This window comes from Chlamydotis macqueenii, chromosome 4 (assembly GCF_036417535.1).
Source record: "Chlamydotis macqueenii isolate bChlMac1 chromosome 4, bChlMac1.mat, whole genome shotgun sequence".
Lineage (NCBI taxonomy): Eukaryota > Metazoa > Chordata > Aves > Otidiformes > Otididae > Chlamydotis > Chlamydotis macqueenii.
In genome coordinates this window covers 56,104,805-56,119,605 of record NC_141559.1, presented here as the reverse complement: position 1 = coordinate 56,119,605, position 14,801 = coordinate 56,104,805, and the positions used below count along the sequence as shown (strand labels likewise).

The 14,801-nt window shown below is 37.8% G+C and overlaps 2 protein-coding genes across 3 annotated transcripts in view; both read right to left on the bottom strand.

The window, feature by feature from the left end:
* The window catches only part of NFXL1 (nuclear transcription factor, X-box binding like 1), a 46,567-nt gene extending 43,044 nt beyond the window's left edge, over positions 1-3,523 (bottom strand). For both annotated transcript variants that reach the window (XM_086746856.1, XM_086746857.1), the window contains exons 1-3: positions 3,321-3,523; positions 1,875-2,045; positions 1,412-1,521 (exon numbers count right to left, since the gene is read on the bottom strand). In XM_086746856.1, coding sequence (XP_086602982.1) covers positions 1,412-1,521; positions 1,875-2,045; positions 3,321-3,480 — 441 coding nt within the window. In that variant the 5' untranslated portion in view covers positions 3,481-3,523. The remainder of the gene's footprint in view (positions 1-1,411; positions 1,522-1,874; positions 2,046-3,320) is intronic.
* A 2,738-nt stretch (positions 3,524-6,261) lies between these two features.
* On the bottom strand, positions 6,262-14,268 carry CNGA1 (cyclic nucleotide gated channel subunit alpha 1). The gene is given in 8 exon segments (XM_010127914.2): positions 6,262-7,679; positions 8,515-8,621; positions 8,771-8,878; positions 9,785-9,886; positions 9,992-10,017; positions 10,401-10,476; positions 10,781-10,928; positions 14,139-14,268. Coding segments are annotated over 7 exon segments (1,944 nt in total). The 5' UTR covers positions 10,888-10,928; positions 14,139-14,268.
* Positions 14,269-14,801: the final 533 nt, after the last annotated feature.

The following is a 14,801-nucleotide window of genomic DNA, read 5'->3' as shown; positions in this document are numbered from 1 at the left end:
GATGATTTTGGCTTTAGCCACCTTGACTAGGTGGCTAAGTAGACAGAGACTGCAATCATATCATCCCTTAGCCTCCTCTCTGCTAGACTGAATAAGCCCAGTTATATATGTGCTATATTACCAAGTTATCTAGAAACCTAGAATAAAAGTTTTAAAAAGATTCCTCCCCCTTTCAAACCTTAGGATTCACATACAATGCTGGTAAGAAAAAGATTTGATTAGAAGTGTGGCTTTCAACAAATGTCCTTTGTTCAAGGAGCAAGAGAAGTATGAAATGGAATAGAATTAAAAGCAAATGTGTTTAAGAGAAAGTTGATTTTGCCAGTATCCCGTCTCCATCACTGTATCTTTATGTTCTTGTTCCCAGTGTACTTCTCTTTGTCAGTTCTGCAGTGAAATCACAATCCTTCACTTAGAATATCAGCCTGCTGCTGAAAAGTAATTTAACTAACAGAAATGCAGTTTTATGACTTCGGTACTTTCCACATATTCATGTCATAAATTGTCATCTTAGATTGACTATAACAATTTGTTAGGGGAAATGCAGCAGAAAATTTAAGTTTTAATTTATTTTTTGTAATAACTTATGACATTGTTATAAAAACTATATTGTGAAAACAAGAAAAATTTCCCCATTAACTTATAGAGGACAAAATCAACGACATAAGTTTCTAAAAGTACAGTAACTAACTTCCCAAAACTAAACAGGAGACATTAAATAAACAAAGATACTTGGCTGAAACATTAAAGATTGAAGATAACTAACAAACCATTGAGTTATAAAAGAAGACTTCCATGTTGCCAAATCATCTCACTTCTGCTGAAATTAACTATATCAACAGACACAGAACTTCAAAATCAAGCTAAACATATATGTTAAGGTCTGAAAAAATATGGATTAAATATGTTAAGAATTCAAACAGAATATACTGCATTTCTTCCTAAGCAAAAGTTAACGACTACAGTTTCATTGAATATTTGTAGTCCATGTACACCCAGCATAAGAAGTTACAGATTTTCTGCACTTTTAAAAAAATTTTAATACTAAACATACACTTGCAAATATGTATTTGATTCAAGTAACTGTAACAGAAACAGAGCTGGGCCTATTAATGGCAAAGGGAAGTTGATACATAACACTAAAAGTGAAAAAGGTTTGTCCCAAAATCTCTCCCATGAAAAACATGGGAGATGAAATTAGACAATCTTCTCAGACATGCCCCCTTCTCTTTCACCTGACGAGCAAAGTTTATCTTAGCTCTCCTGCTATAAATCTAACCTCCTAGTATTTCGTGCTTTGGTGATCACTACAACTATCAATTCCAAGAATTACCTTAGTAATGTAACTAAAAACAAGTTATTCAGACAGTTATATTTGCTTTATTCTAGAAGACTACGGTAAAATACTTACAGCTTGGTTCCTTTTAACTGAAGCAATGCAGATCAGACATGTCATAGCCCCTGACTGAAAAGCGTCATTCATGTACTGTCTTGTACGTTCCAGTTCACTTGCATCTCCATCTTTAATGTAAAAAGATTTTTAAAGCAATTAGTAATCTTTCGTCTGCTATTCTGTACATGTACAGCTGTAAAAGTATATATATTTTTTCTCTGAACAGAGGCCAGTCATACATTATAACAAAACCACATTACTAGAAGTACTTAAGACAGTTTCGAAGCTCTACCATTGACTCTGCATAAGAAGGCAAGAAGTGCTGCCAGCATGCATTGCTAGTAACAAATATATGTAATACAAAACATCAGAATAAAGTGCTTTCCCTCCAATTATGGAAAAAATCTAATACACAGCCAACAACAGAGCACTGTTCATGGATTCATACAAAAAAAAAGACAATAAATTAAAAAAAAATTACCAGTTTGACTAGTATAAATGGTAAATGTTTTGGCCAAAATCTTTCCTTGTTTGACTTCAGCATCTTCATCGTCATCTTCAGACGAGGAGCTAAATTGGTCTTCAACTAGCTTTTTTGCTGCAGCCTGATTAGCCTTCTTAATTTCATCAAATTTCTTCTGTGAAGATAATTCTATTACGAGAACAGATTAATAACAATTAATACCATGATAGGTAATCATAACACCACATTCAGTTCTACATACTTTCAACTGTCCTTTTCTTTAAAGAGCTTGCTGATTTTATGTTTTTAAGGGCAGCACATTGCTACATTTTCATCTATAATGCTGCTTTACAAAAAGGATACTTAAAAAAACCCACACACATATCCCACACAAACACAACTTCCATAGCATAAGGGAAAAAAAAAAAAACAAAAAAAACAAAAAAACAGGCAATTTTTGACAAGATTGATTGTTACCATTTGCTGATACCCTACAGGTACCTCTCCCAGCATTCGGTATTTTTTAAATCATGACTTTTATTGATCTCCATCCAACAAATCTTTATTGCAGTAGTGGATTCATGCTATTTCACAGCTGGCAACATTAAAAGTGACAGGGTATTTTAATATAAGCTTTTTTGAAGTTACTGCATGTGAAACAGAGGAAGATTGTCACACGGAGAAAAAACTTTTATAACTTAACAGAGTTCATAATAAACCAAAGTGGCTTTAAGATAACATACCACCGAGATGCAAAGGTCTCCACCAGATCACAGGTCTTAAGTACTGTACCTCCTAGTTTTCCATATTAGACTATTGCACCCCATTTATTCACCGGGGTTCTGTCAAGTTTAGGTCTAGGTCTTTCTTTAAGAAACTATGCAGCCATTTAAAAGAGCTCAGTACTGGGCACATCTCTACCTGCGAAGGGATTACACGAGTATAAAGTCCCACTCGCAGCAACCCTCCTGGCACTGCAAAACCCGCACCTTTCCCAGGCCGGGGCAATGCGGCACGCTCATCGCAGCGCGTAACGTTTGTCCCTAAGCCGGCAGCACTCTCCCGAGTTATTTCCCATCGCACTGAAAAACAGCAGCTTCACCCTTCCCTTGAGAGTTACTCTGCTGCTGGAAGGGCACTGACTGTGCACCCTGGGGCGGACGCAGCCCCCTGCCACTGCCCGAGGCCTCCGCGTTTCCCCCCACGAAGGTACCCCGCGGGCAGGAGCCGGCGCAGGGCGAACCACCGGCTCGCTACCGCCGAGCCGCGAAGCAGCGGGACCGGGGCCCGCCGGCCACACAAGCGCCCCCCGCCCACCTCCCTTCCCCACGGCGTTCGGGGGAGCCCCGGCCTGGGCATTTGCAGGGGCTCCCCAAGGCCCGGCTGGGCTCCGGGCCGCAGCCGGCTCCCCAGCCCGGGACCCCGCAGACCGAGCCGATGCAGGGGGGAGGACGCGACACTCACCGCTGGCCCCCTCGCCGCTCGTCCCCGCGGGCGCAACGCAGGCACCGCCGCGGGCCCTCGGGGCCGGAGGCCGGGCAGCCGCTCCAACGCGGGCGGCGAGCCCGTCCCCAGGCCTGGCGCGGCCCCGGCCCCGGCCGCCCTGGCGCCAGGGCGCCTCCATTCCTCTCCCGCCAGTGAACGAAGGACGGCGGCAGGAGGCCGACTCCTGCCGCCCCGAGGCGAGCTCTCCGGCCCGGCCCCTCCGTCCGGAAGCGGTGGTGGAGGCGGCAGGGACGCCGGCGAGCTCCCGGGGCAGCGCGACTACAACTCCCAGCGCTCCCCGCGCGGGCGGGGCGAAAGTGGCGGCTGGGGTGGCCAGCAGGCAGCGTGTCCGGCAGCTACTCGCAGGCGTCTGTCGTGAAGGGTGGTCGCTGCGCGCTTGGTACTCAGATAAATGTTTGCTAATACCCAAGCTGGCATTTCTTCATTACTTAATGCTTTAATTTCTTTTTGCCTGGCCGCAGGAGCGACGGTTGCAGCTCTTTTTCTGGCAGCCGTTTCTGCAGCGTGCAGCTGTTGGGTGCGTTTTCCTTATAGCTCTTCTTCAGAGTACGAGAGATCTAAGAAGCGTGGTTAGAAACTTTACTGAAGTAATATCCAGGTTTTGCTGCACAGCAGTACATACTGAGGAACCTGTGTGCCTCCTGAAAAGTTCTGATGAGTAAATGCAAGTTGAAATACTGTAAATCTGATTGATGTTTTCTGATAGCACTCGTGTCCTGTCTTGCTGTGCCAGGAGGATACTCTGCATGTAGGGCTTCTTTCAGCAAATACATGTTTATAAAATTTAAATGGTACAAGATTTCAAATCAAGAGTCTGAAAACAGTAAACTACTGGAGGACAATTCTGTTTTTCTATTTTATTTTGAAGTGTTTTAAATAAAATAATTTTTATTCTCAAGAAAGAGGCAGCTAGTGACTACAACTTGTGTCGCAGACTGAAGGATCAATAAAGGAAAAAATAGGAACAGTAGATCTTTGCCTTTATTAATTAAAACTCGTATCACACATTTCTCTAATACAAAGTCTTAAACTCTTCAACAAAGGAGAAAAGTGCTTCCTAAGTGCCTAGTGAAATATGACACAGCCCTATTGAATGCTGCTGCCATACAGATCGCAAATTATACTCAAGACTTGAACTGGAAGAATGCTGACTGCAAAGTCCAACATTCACAATATAGTAAATGCCAGAATAACGCTTGTTCTTCTGTGCACGGATAGAGTCTTTACAGAAAGGATGGCATACTCTTTTCCTTCACCAGCATGTTATGCCATATGTCATTCAAAGCACAGGATCAACAGGGAATGAATAGCTGATTCATATTTACATTTATCCTTGTTGTTCCCTATATATCCTATCCATTAATTACTTCATAACATTTAATCATTGCTGTGAACTCTGAAGTTATTTATACATCTCTGGCATCCTGGAAACCTATCAACATTACAAAAATTAAAACAACCAGAAATTAATGCACTTTACAAAGATGCAATTTATAGTATCTCCATCTTATTAAGGAGAAGAATGAAAGTATAGATATATTATCAAATGACAGTAATATTTATATATGTATTTTTTAAGAGTGGCAATCCAATTGCCCAGGATAATCAAATTGCCCTAAATACAGAACAATCCATTCTCTCCTTGCAGTCCCTTTCTTCACTCCCTGTCATCAAACTTTTCCAACGTTAAGTGACTATGATCAAAGTCTACTGAAAATACCCAGCTGAAAATACCCAGCTGAGACCACAGCGAATAAAACCAATTTTGCTAATGAAAAAATACGTAAATTGGGGAAAAAATCCAAGGAGATAATGCTTCTTAAAGCAGTTGAAAATGTCTCTGACATATGAAACAGTAGATTTTACTATCTTAGTAGTAATTAAGAACAGAAGAAAGGAATACTCTATCAGTGAAAAAAATACCCTGTTTAGTCATTGTATTCTTTCCCCAACAGCAGCTACAGAAGATGCTGTAGGGAGAGTTTGGCCTCTTTCGTGTCTGCCCCTTGCACTCTGCAAGTATCAACAATTGTTACATTAGGGACATGAACATTTTTAATCATAGATCTTAAAATCTCAGTAGTCCCTGTTCAGCAGCCATATGATTACATGGAGCAGAACCATCTTCAATATTACATATTTGTTATTACTGTGGAAAGAACAGCTAGATTTTGAGCTATCCTTATTTGTCATACAGATGCTTACAAAAGGTCAGATTTTATCACCTCCCTACTCCAGCCTTTGCATGTAACATCCTGAAAAAAAGCACCATTTAAAACTGCCCACTTTTATTTCAAGAATTCAGCCAAGGTAGACCCAATGAAGTAATCATATTTTCCAAATATTACACCTCCAGTACTCACGTCTGCATTGTAGCTATACCTAATTCTTTATGTAATATCCCATACTTAATTAATCTTAAGTTATTCAGTAGAGATTAAAATGTGTTTCTTTATATACAAATTTAATATCATAGTTCATGCCTATATTGATTTCAAATAATTAATACAATTGTTACCAAACCTTTCCTTCTTTCCATAAGAGGCAAGTTAATTTCCATTTTAAAACAGTCAGCAAAACTTTCAGTATTTGCCAGTATATGACTGTATATAGATTGAATGCATTTGCAGTAGAGCGATGTTACATAAAGAGTACATAACGCATTAGCAGATAATACCACCTATTGTGCAAGAGCAAGGTGTTATCTTCTATCCTCATTCTCACTTCTTCTTTTTCATTCCAAAACCTGCCAAATATGTGCTGCTTGTAGGAAATTAGTGACTTTACCTCAACAAATAATTCTTTATAATTAATAGTCAAGTCCTACAAAGATTAGAAATGAATGTATTCAGCCCCATGCAGGACTTGACTCTAAGTCTTATTGGCAACCTCCAGTGTTTTATTCTGCTTTTGACACACCAGGTTTATCTGTGGATGGATCTGCTTCCTCTAAGTCTGCGAATTCTTGCTCTATAACTGGCTTCAATATTTTCTCGATTTGTGTGATTCTTTTTTTCAGTTTCTGTTGTGCACCTTCATACTCAGCCAACAACCTGGCAAACTTTGTTTGTAATCTGTCCATCATTCCTTCCATGTAGGTGACCTTCTCTTCGAGATCTTTAGGATCACTTCCTAAATTTGCAATTTCAATGTCCAGCAACCCGTCTTTCATTAGGATTTGCTTGCCTTTTTCTTCCAGCATAGCCTTTGCATCTGGATATTCTGTTAAAGCCTCCATGAGATCATCTTTAGATAGACAAAACAAGTCCGAGTATCCAATACTTCTAATATTGGCTGTTCTTCGATTGCCAGCTTTGCTACCTTTGATATTAAGAATGCTGATTTCTCCAAAATAGCTGCCATCACTTAGGACCACAAATTGGGTAATTCCATCGTCAGCAACTACTGCCAGCTTGCCTTCTTTGATAATGTACATCTCTCGTCCAATATCTCCTTTTCTGCAAATATAATCTCCAGGACTGTATACTTGTGGCTGGAGTTTCAAAACCAGTTCAACCAACAGACCAGCTTCACAGTCTGCAAAAATTCGAACTTTTTTTAGTGTGTCCAGGTGAACATTGATTGCAATCTCTGCCCTTAGTTTATCTGGCAGATACTTCAAGACTTCCCTTTCATCCACAGCCTTTTTGTTTGTCCACAGGTAATCAAACCACTTTATAACTCTTTTTTCCATGTCTTTACTCACATTCCGAAAGTGCATATACTGCTTGATAGCATCAATCCTTGCTTGAAACTCTGCCCTGGCAGCATTCATATTGGAGATCATAGAGCCCACATTACCAACAATGGTAGCAAAAATCAATACTCCAACCAAGAAGTCAACAACCACAAAGAAATACTCAGAGTCTCTTACAGGAGGGGGTGTTTCACCGATAGTAGTCAGGGTCAATGTTGACCAGTAGAGACTGTAGACGTACTTTCTAGTCAGACGGGCAAATTCAGGATCGGAGGTGTTGGGGTAGACCCACGTGTCAGCCCCAAATCCAATGGCTTTCGAGATCGAGTAGTACACACAGGCGTTCCAGTGAATAATAATCACAATGTACATGACAAGGTTAGAGATCCTGAAGATATTTGGGTAGTTTGTCCTTGTTTCTGTTCGCTGGAAGAATTCAAACATCCGAGCTACTCTGAGTAGTCTGTTTATTCTTAATTCTGGGTAATTCAGTCCTACCTTAAAGTATAAGAGATCAGTTGGTATGATTGACAGAAAATCTAATTTAAATTGAAAAGATGTCTTATATTTTTCTCGAAGCTTTTGTTCTTCTTTCACCAGAAGACCTTGCTCCAGGTAGCCTAAAATCAAATTGTAAATAATAAAAAATATTATGACTTCAACTGTGTTGTGTTTAATGTCAATTGAAATCGACTTTGAAAAATATTTTGGGTGCAAGTTCCAGATGATATATACCTTCTCTTTTCTTATTTCATTTTCTTATTTCCAAATATTCAACTTACTGCTATATGGTTCAGCCTGAGCTAAACTATACAGCTGTGAAAATTAAACATTTCTAGCTCTGATTCTTTCCCTCCACTTTTCCACTACCGTGAATATCTGGAAAAAAAAAAAAAACAAACCCCCTCCAAAACTCCACAGGCTATAGGAAATGTGGTTAATGAGGGAAAGAATTTGAACACATGAATTTCAGTTCCATATTGAGTGTATCTACTCAATAGCTCTGGACGTAGGATAAGATTTTTAAATAAATAGTTGCAGCTGAAGTTAATTGGCTGTCTTGCTTGCTGTCTTGAAAATCAAGCAAATACTTGAATCTCCTTAAATACAGAATCTAGATTTAGGTGCTAATTTTTCAGAACCCCTGGTCCTCACTTGGTTGCACTGCATGTTTATTTTATCTTGCTGAGTCAGCTGCAGGCAGAACAGCTTGTATCTAGCTTACCTCATGCCTAGCTTACCTCAGGCTTTATGTATTCTTTGAGTAATACATCAGCCTTTCTCCTGTTTTCACAGGTCACAGAATGCAGTCTTTCAGAAATCTACCTTGCTGTCTTTTTCATTATTGCACCTCATCAAGGGTACCCAGATAATAAGAGTAGGAGCATTCTGAATATTTTAAACCACCTGACACAAGTATATGAAGAGGAATAATTAATCATTGAGTATACTTACCTGTTCTTGTCCGTACAAACATGTCAGCAATGTAGATGACATCAGAAACATAATCAATAATAAACCATACCGCTAGGTAGTCGTGCTGAAGCTCATCAAAACAGGCTCTGAGTAGGAGATGACAAAAGTAAATTACCATGAAATGAAAATCAAATACTTGCATGAAATCAGTGATGAATAAAATAAATTTTTAAATCTATTTAGGGATATTATGATTTGCCAGAACTTTTATATAGTCATTAAAGGAGTACATTACCTAGCAATAATCATGGTCCAGTTGTACATGACAGGCATTGTGATGCAAAACAACCAGTTGTAGTATATATTTCCTGCTGGATCAATAATGAAAATATCTTTCTTCTTCCTAGATGATAGATAGGAAAAAAAAAAAAGGAGATTTGATGAGAGACTTAAAATACACATAATAATTTTTGAGGAATTGTTATTGTAAAATAAATGGTCTGTATTAAAGTTAAGCTTCCTTGCTTGAATGCATGGAAAACATGAAGCTGCTTGTGAGGTCTGACTTGGGACGCAAACTTTAGAATCTAAATTTTACTGAGAAAAATCAGCTTGGCAGTCTCACTTCAGTTTATAGTGGCAAATGTAATTTCAGCCTTTCCTACCCAATTTCCTACCCAGCTTCCTACCCAATTAACTGTCTTGCCTGATAATTGATTTTGTCATCTTTCAAAAGATAGAATGATCACTTGACTACCAATGTTTAAATAAGTGAGATAAATCATGCCTTTCTCCTTGGGAAAAGACTAGCTCTGAGAAAGATGTAACATTGGTATAGTTTACATAAAGAAACCAAAGAACATTAAATCATACAACATAAGTTCCTACTGCACTATTTTAAGTTTCTCTTCCTTGGCCAGAAAATTATTAATTTACCAAGCAAAAGGTAAAGCAAGAACTTTTAGATCATAGAAGAGTTTACTTGCTTCTATGTGCCCTTTATGTGCAGAAGAGATTGCTTTATACTAGCACATCTTTTGCTTCAGGGTGTTATCCAAAAATATTGGATAGTCAGAATCCAAAGGAGAATTTTCCTGATTATTTTTTTTTTCCTGATCGATTCCATGCGTGCATATTTCTGTTGTCTGGATATGAAGCTAAATCAGAACAACTCTACTCTAGGTAGAACAACAGCAGTACACTAGAGTATAAGCATCTTGTTTACAGGATGACCATGAATGGATTCAGTTTTACATCAAAAGCAATTTTATTAGAATAACATTGCAGGACCTAAATTAAAAATACTTACTCTTCTTTATTTTCTTTCTTCTTGGACTTATCTTTATTTTTGTTTTTCTCCTTTTTTTCCTTGTTCTTTTGTGTTTCTCCATCCTTTTTTTTTTCTGACTTGCTAAGAAATAGATTTACATTTTCAGTTGTTACAGACTGATTTAAAACATATTTGGAAAGAAATTAAATGTCCTAGAAATAGTTGTATTATTACTCTTTATCTTACCTCTTCTTTTCTTTTTTCTTTTTCTTCTCCTCTCTAGGGAAAAAAAGAAATATGATAGGTTCATGGGATGCACATAGCCCTTGCTTCCACATTTATTTATTAGACTCATTTGAATTCAGTAAAGATAAGTTACACTTAGATGTTTGGCGTTTAAAAACTGTTTTGCTTATTGTATTCACACAGAACTACTTTTTTTTTTAATTAATAGATATAACGCTAATAACTTTAGTATTAAGTATGACTATCATAATTGATGTGCAGGAAGTTAAATGTATGTGCAGTCTCTTTTGGGATTACTTGAATGACATAATTGTTTGTAAAGAAATTATTAAATATATATCATTCTTCTTCATTGCTGCTTAAACAACTAATATTGCAGTACTCTCATTTTGTGAAATGCCAAAGATACTTACTCATCTTTATTACTATTGTTGTTAATATTGTAGCGAGCAAATGCACCAGGTAGATACCGTTGCCTGGGGAACAGCAAAACAACACAGTTATATGATATCAGCTGAAATACAAAAAAAACCCATTTAATCTAAATGTTCACAGACAGTTTCTCACCATTTTAATAATGGGCTAGGTTATCTAAGGAAATTGAAAGAGCACAGACTTTAATCTCCTAGATATTTACAATAAGCAATATATGACAATCTTACAAACCTGATTTATTAATAGAGGGTGAAGAAAATTAGATGATGGCAAGTACCCATGCTTAGTTAATCCTATGCAAATTATAAAAGGAAAAAAAAACCAAACAGATACAAAATGGTAGATTTGAGATACCTGTTTTCCCCTTTGTCCATTGGCCCAGGGTCCTCACTGGTGTCTTGCACTACCACGCTGGGAACAATTGTATGGGAGTGATGGGTCTCAATCACTCCCACCTTCATGGTCAAGTTTGTCTTACCTTGGGTAATTGAGAAAGACTGATCTGAAAAAGAATCAAGTAATTTCACAACTAGCAGAAGTAACAAGCATTTATTTTTTTTTCTAAAGGTGAATCCTCTATAGCCTCACTTCCCCTAAACCAACAACGGTATTTTTAGTTTCCTCTCTCCCGTGACGTTTCCACCAGACAAGAAGGGGCACTGTGGGTGCCTCAGTATGCTGAATGAGCAGGCAAATGCTGCTAAAGACAATGTTCAACACATCTTTCTCTTAGAGGAAGCATTAATTTAGGTCTTTCTCCCGAGCCTAATTAGATACTTTGAAAATATTTAGACAATTGTGTTTGAAACATCTACCCCTATTTCATTCGATTTTGAACCAAAGGCTCAAAATGTATTGTATCAAGATAGATAAACAGATTAATGCACAGATGACATCCTGGAAACCAGACTAGGAAGCATCCACTGGTTGTATGTCCAAAGAAATCTCAGTGTGTCTGATACCTGAGAGTTATACTCTGTTGAGAGCAAAGAGTAGGCTCTATAACTAGGAAGTTAAGACTGATGTATTAGAGTCGTATATAGCAGGTAGTATATAAACACCTAAATAGAAACGTTAGTGGCTGTTCATATCTGTTTTGTTCATCTCAATCTTAAAAAATTGAAAATGTTGTCAAATACATAACTAATATAGTACATTCTAGTGCACAGTCTTTCCAGCACTGGAGTAATTAACTGCTGCTCTCCCTTTTCACCACTATTCTGACAATTTTGTCAGTTATATCTTGGCATCAGTGAAACTGCCAACTCTTTGGGCATGAATTGTGTCTACCAGTGTGATTTGCTCTTGGAAGGACCATTTAGATAGGATTATAAAACAAATGCTATTCACTGCAGTAACAATACCCCTGCGCATGTGAAATCAGAGTTTAGAGATGTCTGTAAGCCACAAACTGACAAATGAGTGGCTGTACCACTGATAAGTGAAGACAAATGCTATAGAGTGAATCAATCTTAAAAAAAATACTTTCATTCTGTAGTCAAGCACACTGCAAAAGAGAAGCAGGACGATAGAGCTGCTATGCTACTGCCAGACTTACCTGACTGTCCTTATTTGTCAATTAAACTAAAATTATTCCTATATAGGAAATACAGTCATCAGACAAGAATGACATACGGTACAAAAAAAAAAAAAAAAAACAACAAAAAAAACCCCAACAAAAACCAGCAATATACAACATTCTACAAAACAGAAAGATAAGATTGAAGATTAAAGTGTGTTCTTCCACAAATAGTCCTAAATGTAGTTCCAACATTGCTGGTCAGTCTTTAAATGCTTAAGAGCAAAGATCAGGTCTAAGATATCACATAAAAAGATTCTAAGATATGGTAAACATTAGGTTAGATTCACCAGGAGCCTAAAAGCTGTAACAGGTTTTCCACTGACTTACTCCAGGGATAAATTGTATTTGAAAGTGTGGAGAATGAAAGCACGCCAGGTTGAATTAAGCAGCTTTATGTCAGCCTACAGGTGCTCTGAAAGCTCTGCTAATGCTGGCACACAAAATTCCATCCTGATTTAACCTATATCCTTCACAGAGCCACTCTGGAGTCCACAGAGTTCACAAATAATGGTGCGAAATAAAGCTGTTTCCAGCCACTTCCAATCACTCAGCACCAGACAAATGCGTTCATCTCAAGGGAAATCCTTCCTCCCACAGAGTGGCTTCTAAGTTCACATTAGGAGTCCCAGTACCAGCACTTCTACATAGCAACTATTTTTTCAGATTTATCTTTGCTCTTTGAGTCTTTTTTAGTTTCAAGAGCAAAAAAAAAAACTCATCTTTAACTTTGTGCTGTCCAGACACACTGATTTGCAGATGTACTAGAGGTTAAAGATGATAAGAAATGTGGTAAAATCGGACATGTAGAAAAATCCACACCAATCCAGAGTATGTAGCCTGGAGGCTGAGGAAAAATCTGTATCCTCTATATTCCCCTGTTCTTCAGGTAAAGAGGATTTTCTATACATTTTTACAAATAAATAAATTCCTCTATGGGGTACTTTGTGTTCTGCCGAAGGAACCGTGGCAGCCGTGCATAGGACTTTCTGGGAGAGAGGAGCTGCCATTTGGGGCAGGACTGGAGATTTCACCTTACTGAGGGACTGGAAGCATTAACTGGGCATAGAAATTGGAAGTATTTACTATCTTGTATTCTCAGAATACTAAATCTGAATGTCAGGCTTGGGTGACTGCTGTACCTGTTTCCCTTGTAGCACAGGAATATCGTCAAATTCCATTAGTCTCAAAGCAAATTGTGGGGAGTTCTGAAATTCTTGAATCTAAGACTCAGAAATGCTAAGGCACTATGTGCCCAGTGCAAGTTGAACAGATGCAATAATTGCTCCTGGTTGGGGACCATGGTTATGTCAGTACAGCTTTTGTGTGACAAAACCCCAACACTGGGGACAGCAGAAAATGTCCCATTCAACTCAGTGGGGCAGAACTCGCCTTAATGCATTTTTAAAATTCTATTGTAGAGATTTTTCAAACAATATTTCAGACTGGTTTTACTAAGTTGTATCACTACCATGTTTCTCATTCTGTAGTCATACGTATTTTTTAAAACCGATACACTGTAACAAATTGTTACACTCCTTTTAGTTTAATAAACCAATGCTCATTTTCACATTATCATATTTAAGTAGCAAGTTTGAAAGGTAATACAGATAAATGCTTGCTTTAGAGGTATTTCAGATTTTTACCATATTGGTTTTACTATATCATCACAAATAGTTTGCCTTTACTCGCTTTGGTTTTTAAGTTTGACAACTATGATAAACAACTTGAGTTTTCAAACAGTATGACCTAAAAACTAATTATATTAATTACTGTACATCAAAATCTTTAGGGCTGCAAGAAAACAGAGGCAATGTTGTCCTTTCACAGGATTATAGGGAATGGAAGATCAGCTTCCATCTCTTCTGCTCTTTTATTTTACTATTTCTCGCTTTCTTACTGGCCCACCATATTAATCTCTCTACTCATTCTTTTCAGAGAGAAAATGATTCGAGTAAGGATATCTCAGAACAGAAATTGGCATCATATGAAGATCTATTTTTTTTCTTTACAAAAAAAGCAGAAAAAAATCTTCATTAACATTATAATCTGCAGTGTGTTACAGCAAGATCTCTCTCTTCTAGAGTCCCTAGCGGTTCCGCAATAAGCAATTTCATCAGTGTGCATGCTTACCTTGGGAATGTAATCTGCTGCTTCTAATAGCGATTTCGGTCCTTTAAATCAGCCACGTTTCCTTACCACATAAGCAGAGCCACGATAAAAAGGTAAATATAATCAACATTTCAAACATAAATCCCTTATTGATCGATTTCTCAACCAGCCAGTCCCATGTGCAGTTCTCTGAATTACTCCCAGGGAAGGACATGGATATTAGAGGAGGATTTTCTTGACCTAGTGATGGATTTTGAGATTTAGAGAGAGATGAAAGTGACAGTGGCAGTCACTGTTATCCCTCATCTGAGCAGAAGCTTACTAGCCCTATCATCACGCATAAGAAAAGACAAGAAGGACCGTAGTCTGACTTGAAACTGAAAAAAGTTATTGTAAATTACTATATTTTCAGTATTGTCTGCTGGCCCATTTTCTTAATATTGCAGATGCTTTTTTACTGTAGCAACAGGTCTTTACTAGAATAGATGAAACAAACACCATAAATGGAAATTTCCTTTTTATTTTAATGTATTTATCATATTGCTGAATAATAGAAAATACAATTTTAAACTACTGAAAGTTAACTAATGTAACATAACTTTTACATTCCTATTTTGATGCTTAAAAAAGCCCATGGATTGTGAATATATATTTAGTGGAAAATGCCATGATGATGAAGTTTTA